The sequence below is a fragment of the Microcaecilia unicolor genome, chromosome 2 (assembly GCF_901765095.1).
Source record: "Microcaecilia unicolor chromosome 2, aMicUni1.1, whole genome shotgun sequence".
NCBI classification, from domain to species: Eukaryota; Metazoa; Chordata; class Amphibia; order Gymnophiona; family Siphonopidae; genus Microcaecilia; species Microcaecilia unicolor.
Window position 1 is genome coordinate 460,713,513 of NC_044032.1, and position 20,689 is coordinate 460,734,201.

Below are 20,689 nucleotides of genomic sequence, written 5' to 3' on the forward strand. Positions count from 1 at the left end.
TCCAGTTTGTTTGTGGCTGCCTGAATCCTTGGCTGGTTTCTGGTTCTCTTATTTCCTGACCCACAGTGAGTTCCCGTGCCTCTTCTGATAATCCCGGTTTCTAGCCCAATTACTATGCATGTTCCTTTTTCTGACTGGTTAACTCTTCGCTCTTTAGAATTTCAACTTCAACCTAGAACTGACTCTGCCTTAATAAATCAGATACGACTTCCACTTCACTAAGGACCTAAATTGCCCATTAGCGATGACCAGACAAGTACTTGATAGAAGGCTGGAGTTAGGGGTCTAACTTTCAAAGGACTGGAAGAATGGAGTACCCTGACTTGCTGTATCAGGAGTCGGCATTTAAACACTAATGGGATATGACTGTGTGAATTCCAGACTGCAGCCCTGCAAATCTCTTCTACAAAACTTTGTCCTGCATAGGGATACCAATGTAATCATGATCAACCCACTGTAGACCTCGACAAGCCCTTGTAAGGTCACCTACTCAGACATAAATGAAGGACATACAATCTACTATTTAATTAGATAGTGATTCCTTCAACACAGTTTACTGGAACAAAAAGCAAGGCGCAGTGCCCCGTAGGGTGCACGGAGCCAAAAATAACATGGCGCCGTTCCCCGACGGGCATGCGCTCCGGGCCACCCGGGAGCGAGCGAGGCGGAGGAAGGGGCAGGACCCCGACGCTCATGGCTCCCCGCTGGCCATAGGAGGGGCTACCCCAAAAAGGGGTTAAAAGCCCCGGAAGAGGGCAGGAACGGCCTCTTCGGTGGCAAACCAAAAAAAACTCCAGAGTGAACTAAGACCTTTAGTCTGCTCCTGGTAAATGGCTTTATTGCAATCCTAAATGTGACCATCTCTGGGAAAAAAAAGTGACTAAAGTATCAGATCCAAAATGGTGAGAATGGTCAATTTTTCATGTCATGGGTCTATATGCAGTCTGCAAAAGTTACTTTTTTTCACATAAAAGGATGGTGTTTGGACCATTGTATCACAAATTGCTCTAATAAAATTCAATAAAACCTCTTTTTGTGTTGTTTTGTTTCTAAGCTATTTTAGTCACCTTTTCCCAGAGATGGTCACAAATTATTTTTTCTTCTAATGTGACCTTGGGAAAAATGTTGGAACAATGACTTGCGTGAAGTCCACCACAACTTTAGACAGAATGCATAGAACCAACCTTTTATGATGAAACTTGTTGTAAGATGGCATATATACTAGGACTAGCAGCAGCTTTCCAAACCTGCAGTGAAGTGGTTATCATCAAAAAAATGTATATTCCTGGCCAGATACTTTATCCACAAGAATTTAGATGCTCAAAAGGGGAAATTTCATCAGTCTTGTTAAAAAGTATATGGCGGTCCCATGACTAAACAGGAGGTTGGATAAGAGGCATGAAATCAAGCAAACTCTGTATGAGCCTCGGAACCAGAATGTGCAGAAATTGGTCTTCTTTCTACATAATAATGTAATCAGTAGAAATAAAACAAAATAAAATGATACCTTTTTTATTGGACATAACTTCATATATTTCTTGATTAGCTTTCGAAGGTTGCCCTTCGTCAGATCGGAAATAAGCAAATGTTGGTAGGTGACAGTATATATAAGTGAAACATCAAAGCATTTCAGTGACAGTCTAACAGGATGAGGGTGGATAGGTGAGAGACAGGAAGAGTCAGGTGGATGAGGGACAGGGAGATATGCATGGAGACAGGAGGGTGACAAAGCAGTAAAATTTTATGGTTTATAATGGGCTAGAAAACCCAGATCTTTGTTAAGTCCTGTCTGGTGGGTGTCAAAATATTTAATCATTCTGACTTCAAAGGTCTTACAGTTCCTGTATTGTTTTAAAGTTCCCTTTCAGGATTCTTACCATGAAATCACTGGTACAGTGTTCTGATTTTGTAAAGTGCTGCCCCACAGAGGTGACATCCTGATTGGTACTAGCATTTTTCATATGGTGTCTATGTAAATTAAATCTCTTCTTTAGCATCTAACTTGTTTCTCCAATGTAGCAGCCTTCGTTGCATTTTTTACACTGAATGATATATTTTCATATGCACATACATTAGAAACCGTTGTACATCACTAGTAGCTTTTTTTGTAATTTTTTTAATTTGCTGTAAATAACTCGTGAATAACAAGTTATAGCATGCAGTTATTAATTTAGTGGGTGCTCAGTAAAAACATGTTGCCTTGGCTGGACTAGTGAAAAGCAACATGAATCTCAGCATCATCACACCTCTTAATTTTTCCAGCTCTGGGTTGTATGTCACTAGAAGGGGGATTCTGTCTGTGACTTTTTTTTCTTTGTACTGTAGCAGATTTTCCCTGGGTGTTTTGAGAGAGGAGGCAATATTCTTGGAGATTTGGGGGTTGCCTCCTCCCTCAAAATACCTAGGGAAAATCTGCTACAGTACAAAATAAAAGCCACAGACAGAATCCCCCTTATAGTGACATACAACCCAGAGTTCAAAAAATTAAGAAAAATCATAAAAGATCTACAGCCTCTACTCCAAGAGGATGAATTACTGAAAGAGATATTCCCATCCCCACCAGTGCTGACCTTCCGACAGCCACCCAACTTAAAACACAAGCTAATTAGAAGTAAGCTCCCAACACAGACACAAAAGAAGAGAATGGCACACATCCTTGCAATATATCCAGCTGCAAACTATGCCAAAACATTTCACAGGACCCCACGGTCATTCACAAAGGAAAAATATTCAACATTAAGGAATCTTTCACGTGCTCATCTTCCAATGTGGCATATATCATTCAGTATAAAAATGCAACGAAGGCTGCTACATTGGAGAAACAAGTTAGATGCTAAAGAAGAGATTTAATTTACATAGACACCATATGAAAAATGCTAGTACCAATCAGGATGTCACCTCTGTGGGGCAGCACTTGACAAAACCAGAACACTGTACCAGTGATTTCAAGGTAAGAATCCTGAAAGGGAGCTTTAAAACAATATAGGAACTGTAAGACCTTTGAAGTCAGAATGATTAAATATTTTGACACCCACCAGACAGGACTTAACAAAGATCTGGGTTTTCTAGCCCATTATAAACCATAAAATTGTACTGCTTTGTCACCCTCCTGTCTCCATGCATATCTCCCTGTCCCTTATCCACCCGACTCTTCCTGTCTCTCACTTATCCACTCTCATCCTGTTAGACTGTCACTGAAATGCTTTGATGTTTCACTTATATACAGTGGGGGAAATAAGTATTTGATCCCTTGCTGATTTTGTAAGTTTGCCCACTGACAAAGACATGAGCAGCCCATAATTGAAGGGTAGGTTATTGGTAACAGTGAGAGATAGCACATCACAAATTAAATCCGGAAAATCACATTGTGGAAAGTATATGAATTTATTTGCATTCTGCAGAGGGAAATAAGTATTTGATCCCCCACCAACCAGTAAGAGATCTGGCCCCTACAGACCAGGTAGATGCTCCAAATCAACTCGTTACCTGCATGACAGACAGCTGTCGGCAATGGTCACCTGTATGAAAGACACCTGTCCACAGACTCAGTGAATCAGTCAGACTCTAACCTCTACAAAATGGCCAAGAGCAAGGAGCTGTCTAAGGATGTCAGGGACAAGATCATACACCTGCACAAGGCTGGAATGGGCTACAAAACCATCAGTAAGACGCTGGGCGAGAAGGAGACAACTGTTGGTGCCATAGTAAGAAAATGGAAGAAGTACAAAATGACTGTCAATCGACAAAGATCTGGGGCTCCACGCAAAATCTCACCTCGTGGGGTATCCTTGATCATGAGGAAGGTTAGAAATCAGCCTACAACTACAAGGGGGGAACTTGTCAATGATCTCAAGGCAGCTGGGACCACTGTCACCATGAAAACCATTGGTAACACATTACGACATAACGGATTGCAATCCTGCAGTGCCCGCAAGGTCCCCCTGCTCCGGAAGGCACATGTGACGGCCCGTCTGAAGTTTGCCAGTGAACACCTGGATGATGCCGAGAGTGATTGGGAGAAGGTGCTGTGGTCAGATGAGACAAAAATTGAGCTCTTTGGCATGAACTCAACTCGCCGTGTTTGGAGGAAGAGAAATGCTGCCTATGACCCAAAGAACACCGTCCCCACTGTCAAGCATGGAGGTGGAAATGTTATGTTTTGGGGGTGTTTCTCTGCTAAGGGCACAGGACTACTTCACCGCATCAATGGGAGAATGGATGGGGCCATGTACCGTACAATTCTGAGTGACAACCTCCTTCCCTCCGCCAGGGCCTTAAAAATGGGTCGTGGCTGGGTCTTCCAGCACGACAATGACCCAAAACATACAGCCAAGGCAACAAAGGAGTGGCTCAGGAAGAAGCACATTAGGGTCATGGAGTGGCCTAGCCAGTCACCAGACCTTAATCCCATTGAAAACTTATGGAGGGAGCTGAAGCTGCGAGTTGCCAAGCGACAGCCCAGAACTCTTAATGATTTAGAGATGATCTGCAAAGAGGAGTGGACCAAAATTCCTCCTGACATGTGTGCAAACCTCATCATCAACTACAGAAGACGTCTGACCGCTGTGCTTGCCAACAAGGGTTTTGCCACCAAGTATTAGGTCTTGTTTGCCAGAGGGATCAAATACTTATTTCCCTCTGCAGAATGCAAATAAATTCATATACTTTCCACAATGTGATTTTCCGATTTAATTTGTGATGTGCTATCTCTCACTGTTACCAATAACCTACCCTTCAATTATGGGCTGCTCATGTCTTTGTCAGTGGGCAAACTTACAAAATCAGCAAGGGATCAAATACTTATTTCCCCCACTGTATACTGTCACCTACCAACATTTGCTTATTTCCGATCTGATGAAGAAGAGCAACCTTCGAAAGCTAATCAAGAAGTGACTTCACTCTCCCGGTCTCAGACAGCTTTAAAATTCTGGGAGTCACTATTGACCGAAATCTCACACTCACTCAAAGACCATGTGAAAAACACAGCAAAGAAAATGTTCTACTCAATGTGGAAACTTAAAAGAATCAAACCTTTCTTCCCTAGGGAAGTATTCCGCAGCCTAATACAATCAATGGGGCTAAGTCATCTAGACTATTGCAATGCCATTTATGCCGGATGCAAAGAACAAATCAACAAGAAGCTGCAAACCGCTCAAAACACAGAAGCCAGACTCATATTTGGGAAAACGAAATATGAAAGCGCCAAACCCCTAAGAGAAAAACTACACTGGCTCCCACTAAAAGAACAAATTGAGTTCAAAGTCTGCACCCTGGTTCACAAAATCATCTACGGAGAAGCCCCGATCTATATGTTAGACATTATAGACCTGCCTATTAGGAACGCAAAAAGATCATCATGCACATTCCTCAATCTCCTCTACCCTAACTGTAAAGGGATAAAATACAAATCCATATACGCGACCAACTTCTCATACAACTGCACGCAGCTATGGAACGCATTACCGAAGGCCACAAAAACAACGCAAGACCTAACCATCTTCAGAAGACCACTGAAAACAGATCTTTTCAATTAGGCCTACCCTAAACATCCATCTTAATTACTAAATATTAACATTATACACGATCTATACAAATCCAAACTTTGATCACATGACTGCTTAACCTCTTTACTATTAATGACCAAGCACTACCACTTTAAACCTTATGTTGAATAGGACTTCTTTATAATCGATGACCTAATGTCTGTCACAATCTAATTTATTACTCAGGAACCTTCTTGAACTACCATAATGTATTCTTTACCATGTATGTATTCACATGGCATATATATACCACGATCGGTTCCATATACGTTACCATGTATGTATGCACCATGTATGTTACTATATATGTATGCTCCTTAATGCAATACCATCTGTAATTCTGTTATCTGGAAATGGCATCCGCCAGAACGGCAAATGTAAGCCACATTGAGCCTGCAAATAGGTGGGAAAATGTGGGATACAAACGCTACAAATAAATAAATTAATTATGTCCAATAAAAAAGGTATTTTCTTTTCAATGTTTTTTTTTTTTTTTTTTATTTCTATTGATTACCTTTAAAAGTGGACTAACACGGCTACTACACCTCTCTACATAATAATGATATGTGGCAACAGCACTAAGGTGCACCCTGACAGAACTGGTTTTGAGTCAAGACTCTGCAATACATAGAAGGAAGTACAGCCACCTTGGGTGGATTATGGAATTGAAAATCCAATGTTTCTGCCCTTGGCTTCTATTTCTAACTTAAATAGAATGGTATGCATCATCTTCCTTAAAAAAAAAAAAATCAATGAAAACAGCTCCTCGGGGGGCGGGGGGGGGTATGACTCTCATAAAGAAAGAGATGGATCCCTCTTCCAAGACCTCTGGTTTCTCCTCATAGGCCTGGGAGCTCTCTGACTCAGACTTATAAAAATAGTCCAGACGAGATGTTAGAGTCTCTGCCTGTCTTGTACAATGGGCCACAGAGTCAGGCCTTGGCCGGGAGAGCATCAAGACACCACAGATTTCCAATGTGCTAATGAGCCTTTCTCCTCCGATCCACTAGAAATGGATACCGAGTCAGAGAATGCTGCAGGAAGAGCATGGTTTTCAAGGATTGGCTGGACCATTTCTGATTTTGACAATGTTGTTGAAGATGCAGCATTATATTGAGTGAAGCAGCGTTCCATCCTCTCTTACCAATTCTTCATGAGCTGCTCCTTGAATACTGTAATCAGAAAAGATGTCGGAATGACAGTAGTATGACCACATCCTCGAGTACTGGAACTGGGGTCTTGGGGTTATGGATGCGGCCATATCCTCTCCAATGTCACAGAGAGTGAGTACTGTCCTCATGCTGAAGGAACTTGGGGGACACAGGTGGCCTCTAAGCTGTTGGTGTCATAATTTGAAGACGGGCAACAAGGAAGATATTTCAGCCTCCACCTGATTGGCACTGCACTCCCTTGGCACAGATGAAGTCTAAGATGAACTTTTACTCTTCTTTGTGTGGGAATCGAATGATAACTGCTCCTGATGGCCTCTATTCATGCTTGATGTCAAGGGTGTCAGGCACTTTTGATGCTGGTGTAGCTCCAGGATCTGAAACTGATGTTTCTGATGCAGACATTGATAGACTGGTCTTAACTATGCTGAAAAGCTTTTCATGCTTTCTCTGCACAAAGCCCCTCTGACTTCTAGAAACACAAAACAACAAGAGGGATCCCTGACTGGGCCCCAGGCATTATAGGTACCAACTATGGGCATCCATAATGGATATGGTCCCATTGCAACAGGAGCACCTATAAAAGCCTCCGGGGTCTTATTTTGAGAAATACTAATTGGGAAATCAGCTGCAGCAAAAATCAAATGACACAATAGTGAAAATATACAAGGACAGGTGCTTCAGACCTAATGAGGACTTAGCTGATGAGAATAAAGGAAACAAAACTGACTGACAACCTAACTAGGGGCGCTACCTGGAACAGAATCACACAACAGTAACAGAACTACAATGAATTCAAATTTGAATTGAAAAACTAGTGTTGAACCAACCATAAGGAAAACCATTCTATTGGCCCTACGGAAAATATTAGACTGAGGAGGTCCCGTGCAACAGCGGCAGGTAATAAAAGTCACAAATATGAAGAATTCCAGACTTCTGAAGATGTAATTGATGGAAGGTGATGGAAGCTTTTTTTTTTTTTTTTTAATGTAGCTGTTGTCAGTAAACCAGAAGCCACTATATGGTGCAGTTGATAGTTTTAGATCAAGTTCACTTTCAGTATAACCAAGCTTTAGAATACCTTTCAAGATAGTATGCTCTAGAGCAGGAGAGGGCAAACTATGGCTCGCTTGGCTAAAACCAACACCCTGACGCACTTTTTCTGGCCCAAAGGGCTAGCCCACATTAATGTGTGTTGTGTTAGATCACATTAACATGCATTAATGTGGAACAACAAGTATCAACATGTTAACGTAGATTACTAAATCAAGTCCTCACTCTCAGACACCAGATCTCTACTGGACCCCCAGCCCTGTCAGATTTCAGATGTGGTTCTTAGACCCAGTGCTTTTTTTTTGTAGAAAAAAAGGTGCCGGTACTCATTATGGGCGGGGTCACCACATATGGCTCCACCCCTATTATAGCCACACCCACATTAGACACACCCCTTATACTAGCCATGGCGCATATAAATAGACATCATTGAAAATATTATACTAGTATAGGAGAAAAAAATAACGTGATTTTTTTTCATAATAAATAACTTCTGTAAGCTGTTACAGCTCCAGTATACCCAGTGCAAAATAAGACAACAGATGTAAATTCTCAAATTGGACATATTCCAAACACTAAAATTAAAATAATATGATTTTTTCTACCTTTGTTGTCTGGTGACTTTTCTTTTTCTATCCATATTGGTCTCAGTCTCTGATTCTGCTGCTCTCTATCTGTTCTCGTAACACCATTTCCAGGGCTTCCTTTTCATTTATTTCTTTACTTTCATCCTTTCTTCTTCAATCTTGCCCTACATCCATAAGTAAAAGCTGGGTCCTCCTCCGTGGAATTGACTGGAGGAGGTACAACGTGGATCCAGCTTTTGCCTATTTTCTCCATCCATGTGCAGTTTTTCTCCTCTCTTCCCTTTCCCTCATCTCCATCCATGTGCATCTTCTTCTATCTTTCCTCCCCTCCATCCACGTCCAGCACTTCTCCTCTCTCTTCCTCTCCATCCATGTCCAGCATGTCTCCTCTCTCCCCTGCCCTCCCTTCCCATATCCAGCGATTCTCCTCTGTCCCCTGTCCTCCCCTGCCATCCATGTCCAGCAATTCTCCTCTCTCCCCTTCCCTCTCATAAGTACATAAGTACATAAGTAGTGCCATACTGGGAAAGACCAAAGGTCCATCTAGCCCAGCATCCTGTCACCGACAGTGGCCAATCCAGGTCAAGGGCACCTGGCACGCTCCCCAAACGTAAAAACATTCCAGACAAGTTATACCTAAAAATGAGGAATTTTTCCAGTCCATTTAATAGCGGTCTATGGACTTGTCCTTTAGGAATCTATCTAACCCCTTTTTAAACTCCGTCAAGCTAACCGCCCGTACCACGTTCTCCGGCAATGAATTCCAGAGTCTAATTACACGTTGGGTGAAGAAAAATTTTCTCCGATTCGTTTTAAATTTACCACACTGTAGCTTCAACTCATGCCCTCTAGTCCTAGTATTTTTGGATAGCGTGAACAGTCGCTTCACATCCACCCGATCCATTCCACTCATTATTTTATACACTTCTATCATATCTCCCCTCAGCCGTCTCTTCTCCAAGCTGAAAAGCCCTAGCCTTCTCAGCCTCTCTTCATAGGAAAGTCGTCTCATCCCCACTATCATTTTCGTCGCCCTTCGCTGTACCTTTTCCAATTCTACTATATCTTTTTTGAGATACGGAGACCAGTACTGAACACAATACTCCAGGTGCGGTCGCACCATGGAGCGATACAACGGCATTATAACATCCGCACACCTGGACTCCATACCCTTCCTAATAACACCCAACATTCTATTCGATTTCCTAGCCGCAGCAGCACACTGAGCAGAAGGTTTCAGCGTATCATCGACGACGACACCCAGATCCCTTTCTTGATCCGTAACTCCTAACGCGGAACCTTGCAAGACGTAGCTATAATTCGGGTTCCTCTTACCCACATGCATCACTTTGCACTTGTCAACATTGAACTTCATCTGCCACTTGCACGCCCATTCTCCCAGTCTCGCAAGGTCCTCCTGTAATCGTTCACATTCCTCCTGCGACTTGACGACCCTCCATGTCCAATGATTCTCCTCTCTCCCCTGCCCTCTCCTCCCATCCATGTCCAGTGATTCTTCTCTGCCCCCTGTCTCCCCTGCCATCCATGTCCAGTATGTCTCCTCCTTCCTCTGCCCTCCCGTCCATGTCCAGCTATTCTTATCTGCCCCGTCCTCCCCTGGCATCCATGTCCAGCAATTCTACTCTGCCCCCTGTCCTCTCCTGCCATCCATGTCCAGTGATTATCCTCTCTCCCCTGCCCTCCCCTCCCATCCATATCCAGCAATTTTCTCTTCCCTGCCCTCCCCTCCATGTCTAGCGATTCTCCTCTCTCCCCTGCCATCGATGTCCAGCAATTCTCTTCTCCCCTGCCCTGCCCTCCCATTGATGTCCAGCAATTCTCTCTTCTCTGTCCTCCCATCGATGTCCAGCAATTCTCTCTTCCCTATCCTCCCCTCCCATTGATGTTCAGCGATTCTCTCTTCCCTGCCCTCCTCTCTCATCAATGTCCAGCGATTCTCTCTTCCCTGCCCTCCCCTCAATGTCCAGCAATTCTCTCTTCCCTGCCCTGCCCTCCCATGATGTCCAGCGATTCTCTCTTCCCTGCCCTCCCATGATGTCCAGCGATTCTCCTCTCTCCCCTGCCCTCCCGTCTCCCATGTCCAGCGATTCTTCTTCTCACAGCCTATCCTCCTCCCAGCCCGTCCTCCTTCTCCACAGGCTGCCAGCGTCAGAGCTTCCCTCTGCGAGTCCCGCCTATACGGAAACAGGAAGTTGTAACAACGTAGGCGGGATTCGCAGAGGGAAGCTCCGACGCTTACAGCCTCTCTCAATCGCTGCCTGCACCGTTTGCGCTGCCGAGTTGACGTCAAAGTAAGTAGGGGAGTGAAAGAAGGGTCAGGACTCGCCGGGGGAGAGGAAAAAGGTGCCGGTACACTGTACCGTTGCGTACCGGCACAAAAAAAAGCACTGCTTAGACCAAAACATCTGCCCACCCCTGGTCTAGAAAGTTCAAATGAATCACTTTTTAACAACTGTCACTGATGAGGCTAAGTCGAAAATAATGCGTTATGTACAAATTAAATCTCTCAAAAGTAGATATGTATTATTAGTTAAATTTTTTGTGTATGTAGGTTTATGTTTATGCATAAAAGCTACTTTGAAAGCGTTTACTGTTAAGACTTTATATAATGGATGGAATGTAAAATAAAAGACACTTAGAAAGTACCTACCCATTACACGAGCTTTAACAACCACTTTCATACAGAGATTATCATCAGTTTTACTTGACATCATCATTTCCTCTCTCTGGACTCCTTCCTTACATGGAACATACTCACATTTGACACTATGCCCTGTAAAGAAAAACAAAATTATATTCATATGCCCTATATCTTTCTTCAGGGAATGTTTTAATAGCTCTCTTGTACAGAACTTTAATCCAATGTAGCTTTCACCTAGAATTTAATCAAAGCCTAAGAATTACTTTTTATTTTTAAACTACAGAGAACAGCACAGTAGCTCATATGTAAAATAAGTTGTCAATACCTAGTATCTCTTATAAAATTTAGTTGTAAGCTCTGCAATGGTGGAAATACTATGGTGAGTACTGAAAGTAAATTTATGAAATTGAGATCATATTCCACATACCCTGTCTTGGAAATACCTACTGTACCTGCAAGTATACCATTTTAATAACGTTCGGGTTTGAAAAAAGAATTTACTACTGTCATGGAATGTGCAAAATTAACCAAATTTGTAAACATTGCTTTTTAATATAATACCATATAGCCACCCCCCCCCCCCCAAAAAAAAAAAAAAAAAAGATATGCTAATTTAGGTATCTGGATTGGTCCATTCTTCAAGAGTAATTCTTAGGTGTTCGAGGACAGCAGGCATATATTCTCTCACGTGAGTGATGTCATCCACGAAGCCCTGTGTAGATGCTACCAAGTGCACTGTCATTTTAAATCTTTGAGGCAGTACCGCCACCGCACATGCGCAGGTGCCTTCCTACGTGACGTTCAAGCGCAGGACCTGCAGTACAGTACTAAAGCTAAGCAGGCAACTTCAAGGGGCGGAGGGAGGGATGTGAAAATGTATACCTGCTATCCTCTGAGAACACCTGCTACAGGTAAGTATCTTAGCTTTCTCCAAGGACAAGCAGGCATAATACTCTCACGTGTGGGATTCACTAGCTCACAATAAAAATCTTTTTTTTTTTTAATAAGTAGTGAGCGAGCCTGGTGGCAAAAAAAAAAGGGCCTGGAAGGTGGAGTAGACTTAAGTAAAAAGATTATGCAGGACTGTTTGTCAAAACCAACTATTCCACCTAGAATGTTGCTCCAGGCAGTAGTGAGCAGTGAAGATGTGGGTAGACTACGTTGCTGCCTTGCAAATGTCTTCAATGGAGGCAGAGCGAAATGGGCTACTGAATCTGCCATTGCTCTTACATTGTGAGCAGTAGCCACACCATGAAGGGTCAGCCCAGCCTGAACATACATGTAAGAGAGACAGTCAGCCAGCCAAGTTGAGATAGTACATTTGGTGATGGGAATCCCCAATCTGTTAGAGCTGAAAGACAAAAAAAGCAGGGGGGGGGGGGGGGGGGACTTCCTATGAGGTTTTGTATGTTCCAGATAGTATGCTAGAGCATACTTACAGTCTAAGGTATGTAGTGTAGCTTCTCCAGGATTACAGCGTGCCTAAGCTTGCTGACATTTGGCAGAAGAGCTATTAAGAACACTACCTTATATGTGAGGAACTTTAGAGAACAGGAACTAAGCGGTTCAAATAGAGGTTTCATGAGAGACATTAGGATGATACTGAGATCCCACACAACTGGAGGTGGCTTGATAGGAGGTATAAAACAAACCTTTCATTAATCTATTAAAGGATGAACTGAAACTGGCTTATCAACTTTAGGATGGAAAGCACTGATGCCACTCAAATGTTTTTCAATCGGTGTGCATGAATTATGCAGGTGTTATGCAGATGTAAATTATATTTAAATATCATTTACATGTCAGCTTTATTTTGCACAGTGCAGGACGACATGTGTTTCTTTCAACTTTTCTGGTGTTGCATGACATGTAGAGTCCGGTATCTCTGCTTTCAGTTTTTGTTTGCATCTGCAACCGAGGTGAAGGATTCTGCTTCTATGTGGTGTCTGTGTAGGAATCTGTAACGGTCCAACCTGCACCAGTTTCCCAGTAGAAGGTATATTGGTGCTCTAATGTATTTCAGTAGGCATAATTAAATAATTACTTCTGAAGGTTACAGGTATAGGTGGAGATGGAGATTACTACTTGCGGGGGGTGGAATGGATCTTAGCGGGGACGGGCAGGTAAGGGTTAGATTCCAGTGGTGTGCCTTGACAATTTTTGCCCCTTGCAAGTGTGCTGCGAGATGAAGGTTGAAAATCACTGGTCTGTATGAAAGAGGGACTCTTCATACTGTGTTATTAGGGTTGGAAAAGGAACTAACTTCAATGGTCCCCTGATAACGTTAGAAGAGGGAACCAGATTGGACATGGCCAGGAGGGAGCTATTAGAATCATGGTCCCGTGGTCTCGATGCAGTTTGAGAAGAGATTTCCCTATGAGAGGTAAAAGCATATAGAAGGTTCATTCCCCCAGTGGACCAAGAAGAAATTGGGACAGTACAAGTGGAGCATACATTCAGAAACAAAAGTGGGGAAGCTTGTTGTTTTGAGGATAAGAAAAGAGGTCTATTGCTGGGGTCTCCCACTGCTGGAATAACTGACCAACCGTGGCAGAGGCAGGGCTGGTGGTTGGGAGGCGGGGCTAGTGCTGGGCAGACTTATATGGTCTGTGCCCTGAAAAAGACAGATACAAAGCAAGGGGCTGGTGGTTGGGAGGCGGGGCTAGTGCTGGGCAGACTTATACGGTCTGTGCCCTGAAAAAGACAGATACAAATCAAGGTAAGGTATACACAAAAAGTAGCACATATGAGTTATCTTGTTGGGCAGACTGGATGGACCGTGCAGGTCTTTTTTCTGCCGTCATCTACTATGTTACTACAGAGGTGCTGACAGACCATTTGTGAGATTGAAGGACTCTGCTCAGTTTGTCTGCTACAGCATTCTGTTTGCTGGCAATGTAAACAGCTCTTATAAGAGATGTTTCAAGAAGCTGTCCAAGTCCATATTTGGATTGCTTGACAAGAGAGGTGGTAAGAACCTGTTCCTCCCTGTTTGTTCAGATAGTAGTTGATATGATGTCATTCCTCTCATGGAGACCAAGAACCCTGTGTGTGGAGACCATAGAGATGTGCTCCCCAAACTGACATGGAAAGATCTGTGGTGAGAACCTTGTGATGTGGAAGAAACCCCAGGTGAGACTCTGGGACACCATCCACCACTGTAAATAAGTATTGCCATACTGGGACAGAGCGAAGGTCCATCAAGCCCAGCATCCTATTTCTAACAGTGGTCAATTCAGGTCACAAGTACCTGGCAAGATCCCAAAAAAGTACAATACATTTTATGCTGCTTATCCTAGAAATAAGCAGTGAATTTCCCTCAAGTCCATTTTAATAATGGACTATGGACTTTTCCTTTAGGAAGCCATCCAAACCTTTTTTAAAGCTAACTGCTTTTACTACATTCTCTGGCAACGAACTCCAGAGTTTAATTATACATTGCGTGAAGAAACATTTTCTACGAATCGTTTTAAATTTACTACTTTGTAGCTTCATCGCATGCCCCCTTAGTCCTAGTATTTTTGGAAAAAAACGATTCATGTCTACCTACATAAGTACATAAGTAGTGCCATACTGGGAAAGACCAAAGGTCCATCTAGCCCAGCATCCTGTCTCCGACAGTGGCCAATCCAGGTCAAGGGCACCTGGCACGCTCCCCAAACGTAAAAACATTCCAGACAAGTTATACCTAAAAATGAGGAATTTTTCCAGTCCATTTAATAGCGGTCTATGGACTTGTCCTTTAGGAATCTATCTAACCCCTTTTTAAACTCCGTCAAGCTAACCGCCCGTACCACGTTCTCCGGCAACGAATTCCAGAGTCTAATTACACGTTGGGTGAAGAAAAATTTTCTCCGATTCGTTTTAAATTTACCACACTGTAGCTTCAACTCATGCCCTCTAGTCCTAGTATTTTTGGATAGCGTGAACAGTCGCTTCACATCCACCCGATCCATTCCACTCATTATTTTATACACTTCTATCATATCTCCCCTCAGCCGTCTCTTCTCCAAGCTGAAAAGCCCTAGCCTTCTCAGCCTCTCTTCATAGGAAAGTCGTCCCATCCCCACTATCATTTTCGTCGCCCTTCGCTGTACCTTTTCCAATTCTACTATATCTTTTTTGAGATACGGAGACCAGTACTGAACACAATACTCCAGGTGCGGTCGCACCATGGAGCGATACAACGGCATTATAACATCCGCACACCTGGACTCCATACCCTTCCTAATAACACCCAACATTCTATTCGCTTTCCTAGCCGCAGCAGCACACTGAGCAGAAGGTTTCAGCGTATCATCGACGACGACACCCAGATCCCTTTCTTGATCCGTAACTCCTAACGCGGAACCTTGCAAGACGTAGCTATGTATAATTCGGGTTCCTCTTACCCACATGCATCACTTTGCACTTGTCAACATTGAACTTCATCTGCCACTTGCACGCCCATTCTCCCAGTCTCGCAAGGTCCTCCTGTAATCGTTCACATTCCTCCTGCGACTTGACGACCCTGAATAATTTTGTGTCATCGGCGAATTTAATTACCTCACTAGTTATTCCCATCTCTAGGTCATTTATAAATACATTAAAAAGCAACGGACCCAGCACAGACCCCTGCGGGACCCCACTAACTACCCTCCTCCACTGAGAATACTGGCCACGCAATCCTACTCTCTGCTTCCTATCTTTCAACCAGTTCTTAATCCATAATAATACCCTACCTCCGATTCCATGACTCTGCAATTTCTTCAGGAGTCTTTCGTGCGGCACTTTGTCAAACGCCTTCTGAAAATCCAGATATACAATATCAACCGGCTCCCCATTGTCCACATGTTTGCTTACCCCCTCAAAAAAATGCATTAGATTGGTGAGGCAAGACTTCCCTTCACTAAATCCGTGCTGACTTTGTCTCATCAGTCCATGTTTTTGTATATGCTCTGCAATTTTATTCTTAATAATAGCCTCCACCATCTTGCCCGGCACCGACGTCAGACTCACCGGTCTATAATTTCCCGGATCTCCTCTGGAACCCTTCTTAAAAATCGGAGTAACATTGGCTACCCTCCAGTCTTCCGGTACTACACTCGATTTTAGGGACAGATTGCATATTTCTAACAGTAGCTCCGCAAGTTCATTTTTTAGTTCTATTAATACTCTGGGATGAATACCATCAGGTCCCGGTGATTTATTACTCTTCAGCTTGCTGAACTGACCCATTACATCCTCCAAGGTTACAGAGAATTTGTTTAGTTTCTCCGACTCCCCCGCTTCAAATATTCTTTCCGGCACCGGTGTCCCCCCCAAATCCTCCTCGGTGAAGACCGAAGCAAAGAATTCATTTAATTTCTCCGCTACGGCTTTGTCCTCCTTGATCGCCCCTTTAACACCATTTTCGTCCAGCGGCCCAACCGACTCTTTGGCCGGTTTCCTGCTTTTAATGTATCTAAAAAAATTTTTACTATGTATTTTTGCTTCCAATCCACTCATTATTTTATAGACCTTTATCATATCTCCCCTCAGCCGACTGTTCTCCAAGTTGAAGAGCCCTAGCTGCTTTAGCCTTTCCTCATCGAGAAATCATCCCATCCCCTTTATCATTTTTGTCACCCTTCTCTGTATCTTTTCAAATTCCACTATGTCTTTTTTGAGATGCGGCAACCAGAATTGAACACAATATTCAACGTGCATTCGCACCATGGAGCGATACAAAGACATTATAACATCCTCATTTTTATTTTCCATTCCTTTGCTTTATTAGCCACCGTCGCATACTGAGCAGAGGGTTTCAGCGTATCATCAATGACAACGCCTAGATCTCTTTCCTGGTCGGAGACACCTAACGTGGAACCTTGTATCATGTAGCTATAATTCGGGTTCCTCTTTCCCACATGCACCACTTTGAACTTGCTCACAATAACTGTCATCTGTCATTTAGATACCCAGTCTCCCAATCTTGTAAGGTCCTCTTGTAATTTTTCACAATCCTCTCGCGATTTAACAACTTTGAATCACTTTGTGTAGTCAGCAAATTTAATTACCTCATCAGTTACTCCCATCTCTAGATCATTTGTAAATATATTAAAAAGCAGCAGTCCCAGAACAAACCCCTGGGGACCCCCACTATCTACCCTTCTCCATTGAGAACACTGACCATTTAACCCTACTTTCTGTTTTCTACCCTTTAACCAGTTTTTAATCCACAATAGGACACTACCTCCTATCCCATGACTCTCCAATTTCTTCTGGAGTCTTTCATGAGGTACTCTGTCAAACGCCTTCTGAAAATCCAGATACACAATATCAACCGGCTCGCCTTTATCCACATTTGTTCACCACTTCAAAGAAATGAGATAGATTGGTGAGGCAAGATTTCCCTTCACTAAATCCATGTTGACTTTGTCTCATTAATCCATGCTTTTGAATATGCCCTGTAATTTTGTTTTTTATAATAGTCTCTACCATTTTGCCCGACACCGACGTCAGGCTCACCGGTCTATAATTTCCCGGATCCCCTCTGGAACCTTTTATAAATATCAGCGTTACATGGGCTACCCTCCAATCTTCCGGTACCATGCTTGATTTTAAAGATAATTTACATATTTCTAATAATAGTTCTGCCAGTTCATTTTTCAATTCTATCAGTACTCTGGGATGAATACCATCTGGTCCAGGAGATTTGCTACTCTTCAATTTGTCAAATTGCCCCATTACATCCTCTAGGTTTATAGAGATTTCGTTGGCACCGGTATCTCTCCTAAATCCTAGTTGGTGAAGACCGAAGCAAAGAATTCATTTAATCTCTCCCCTATGGCTTTGTCTTCCCCAATTGCCCTTTTACCCCTTGGCGTAGCTGTGGAGTGATTCAAATACGAGCTGACAGTAATCCCGTGGCTTTGGACCCTTGAGAGGAGTGACCACTGAGGAATTCAGAAGTGCGGATGAGCCAATGGTGTTACATGGACTGTTGAAGCCATGTGACTGAGCAAGCGAAGCATCTGATGAGCAGATAGTTGGGTGGAGTTGAATGTCTGAACAGCAAGATGTAGTATGCTGTTTGCCCTCAGCTGAGGAAGGAAATCTCATCTCTGAGTAGTACCAAGGACAGCCCCTATAAACTCTAAGGTCTAAACTGGTTGAATATATGCTCTGGAGTAACTGATTACAAATCTGAGGAATTCTAGGAGCCTTGTGGCGGACTGAATGGAAGTGTTCACTGACTGTCAGGAGGCTGCCTTGATTAACCAGTTGTCCAGGTAGGGGAAGATGTTTGCCTCTTTTGCGAAGGGTGAGAGTGGTTCTCAAGTGTATAATGAATAAACATACTATCAAACATTTTGTGAAAACTTGAGGAGCTGAGGCCAAGCCACATAAGACCTTGTATTGATAGTGCAGAGTTCCACATCAAAAAATGGAGGAATTTTCTGTGGGCAGGGAGTATAGGTATGTGCGTGTATGCCTCCTTGAGATCTAGACAGCAAAGCCAATTGTTGACCTCTATCATGGGAAGTAGAAACCCCAGGGATACCATGTAAAATATTTGAGTAAAAAAAAAACTTGTTTAACCCTTGCAGATTAAGAACTGGACATACTCATCTTTTTTGGTATGACAAAATATCTGGAATAGAACCCTTGACCCCTGTCCAGCGGAGGAACTGGTTCTATTGCATTCTACTGGAGGAGGGCTGAGAGCTCCTCTCAAAAATTTGGAGGGAGGTGAAACGAGACTCTTGGTGATGGTTGGGAGGTCCTCTTTACGAACATGGAGTATAGTCATGCTGAATGGTGTGTAGCACCCACAGCCAGAGGCCATCTCTGTTGGAAGAGAATGAGCCTACTTCCAACAGGTAGGTCGTTTGACATGGACAACTGTACAGTGGCAATGCTCTCTAGGAAGGAGTCAAAAATTAGGCTGTTGCTTAGACAGAGAGGGTGTTTGGGATTTTTGACCCCACTGTTGCCTTGGCCATGTGTGTTGGGGAATAGTACTTTGAGGTGGAGGGTAATTGTTTTCCCAAATCCAGTGGATTTCTGTATCCTATACATTGTATCAAATTTCTTTATGGCTACCTGAATTGTCAGTGGAGTCTCCCAGTTTTTGAGTATTTTTCATAATTGTATAAAGCGGAACAGTGATTACTTCTGAGTCATAATCCAGAACCTCAAAAAAATTCTAAACGAGGTTCTTCCTCCATTTACAATTTGAAAGTTATGGCTTGAGCCATCTCACAGACAAAGCCAGAAAAAGATATACTCTCTGGAGGGACCTTCGTCTCTCAGGAGGCGAAGGATCTGATGGAATGCCATAGGACTCCTCAGTCGAGAGTCAACACTGAACCAGCGTATGGGACCTTTCCAGAGACTCTCTCTACGATGAACTAACAGGCTGGGCTGAGACTGGTGCAAGCACCCTGTAAGCCTGTACAGACTGTGAATGCAGCCCTAAAAACTCTTCCTTGAGAATAGCCCAGATTCTCTTGTGAAGAGTAGGCATCTCTACTGGCTAAGAAAGCAGTGTGGATGCAGCCTGTGCAGGCATAGGAGACCTGGAAGACCTTGAAGGCTCTCCATGAGAAATGAGCTGAAGAAGAGGAGAATGGTTACTGCGGCATGGACGCTTCCCGTTAATCGAGGACATCAATGCAGGGGAGGTGTGGGCAGGAGTGCCTGGAGGGAGAACGATGGTGATGCTTCTTAGATTTTTTATGATGCAGATCCCTTGATGAGAGCAACGCTGACAAACAGGACATAGAGTCCTTATAGGTACTTGATACTGAGTCTGATGTTGGACCTTCTTGAAGCTGCGTCGGTGAGTCTGTTGTTGAGGACATAGGTTTCGCGTTGAGTATCGAATCCCCTGCCATGCTTGATGTGGGTGCCAATGTTGATGCAGAACCAAAAAGTTTTTCTTGCTGGATTCTGCAGGCTTTAAGAGTCCTCGCTTGAATGCACAGGCAGATGCTACACTGTATGTCCCAATTCTCTGGAACTAAGCACTTAACACACCAGTTATGGGAATCTGTGCCTGAAATAATCCTATTGCATCGAGTACATTTCTTAAAGCCACTTGGCACCCTCATTGACAAGGAGGAAAAAAGGGCCAACGCTAGGTTAAAAGGCTATATTGGTCCAGGGAGCTCGAGTAGTCACGTATCCGAAAATAGTTGATAGATCCTGGACAAAAGAAGATATTAGAGGCCCCAAAACGCAGAAAATTGAAAAAAAAAAAAAAAAGAAGAAGTATAAATTGAACTTAATACTGAAAGAAAAATATGAAAAAAATGTCCAGAAAAAGAGAAGGCACCAAAAAGGCAAAAGAGTTTGACATGCTGAGGAGAGATTAAGAAGTTTACCTCTCTGCTCTGTGGAAAACAAGACTACTAGTCCCACATTCCAGCCTCCGGTGGGAAGGCATGGGGGCACTGCCTCAAAGATTTAACGTGACAGCGCACTTGGCAGTGCCCGCACTAGGCTCTTTGGATGTCATTACCCACACATGAGAATATTATGCCTGCTTGTCCTCGAAGAAAAGAAATTACTTAGTGGCCCTTTTACTAAAATTAGCATGTGTGCCAAGTGCCACATGATCCACAGATATAAAGTAAGTCACACAGCTTCCCTATCACATGCTAAGCTTTGTAAAAGGGACCCTTAATTTATTAAATGGTTATAATACTG

General features: G+C 43.2%; 1 protein-coding gene across 1 annotated transcript in view; it reads right to left on the reverse strand.

The window, feature by feature from the left end:
* C2H20orf27 (chromosome 2 C20orf27 homolog) overlaps positions 1-20,689 on the reverse strand; it is a 121,162-nt gene that overhangs the window by 37,568 nt on the left and 62,905 nt on the right. The window contains exon 5 of the mRNA XM_030190981.1: positions 11,024-11,146. Coding sequence (XP_030046841.1) covers positions 11,024-11,146 — 123 coding nt within the window. The remainder of the gene's footprint in view (positions 1-11,023; positions 11,147-20,689) is intronic.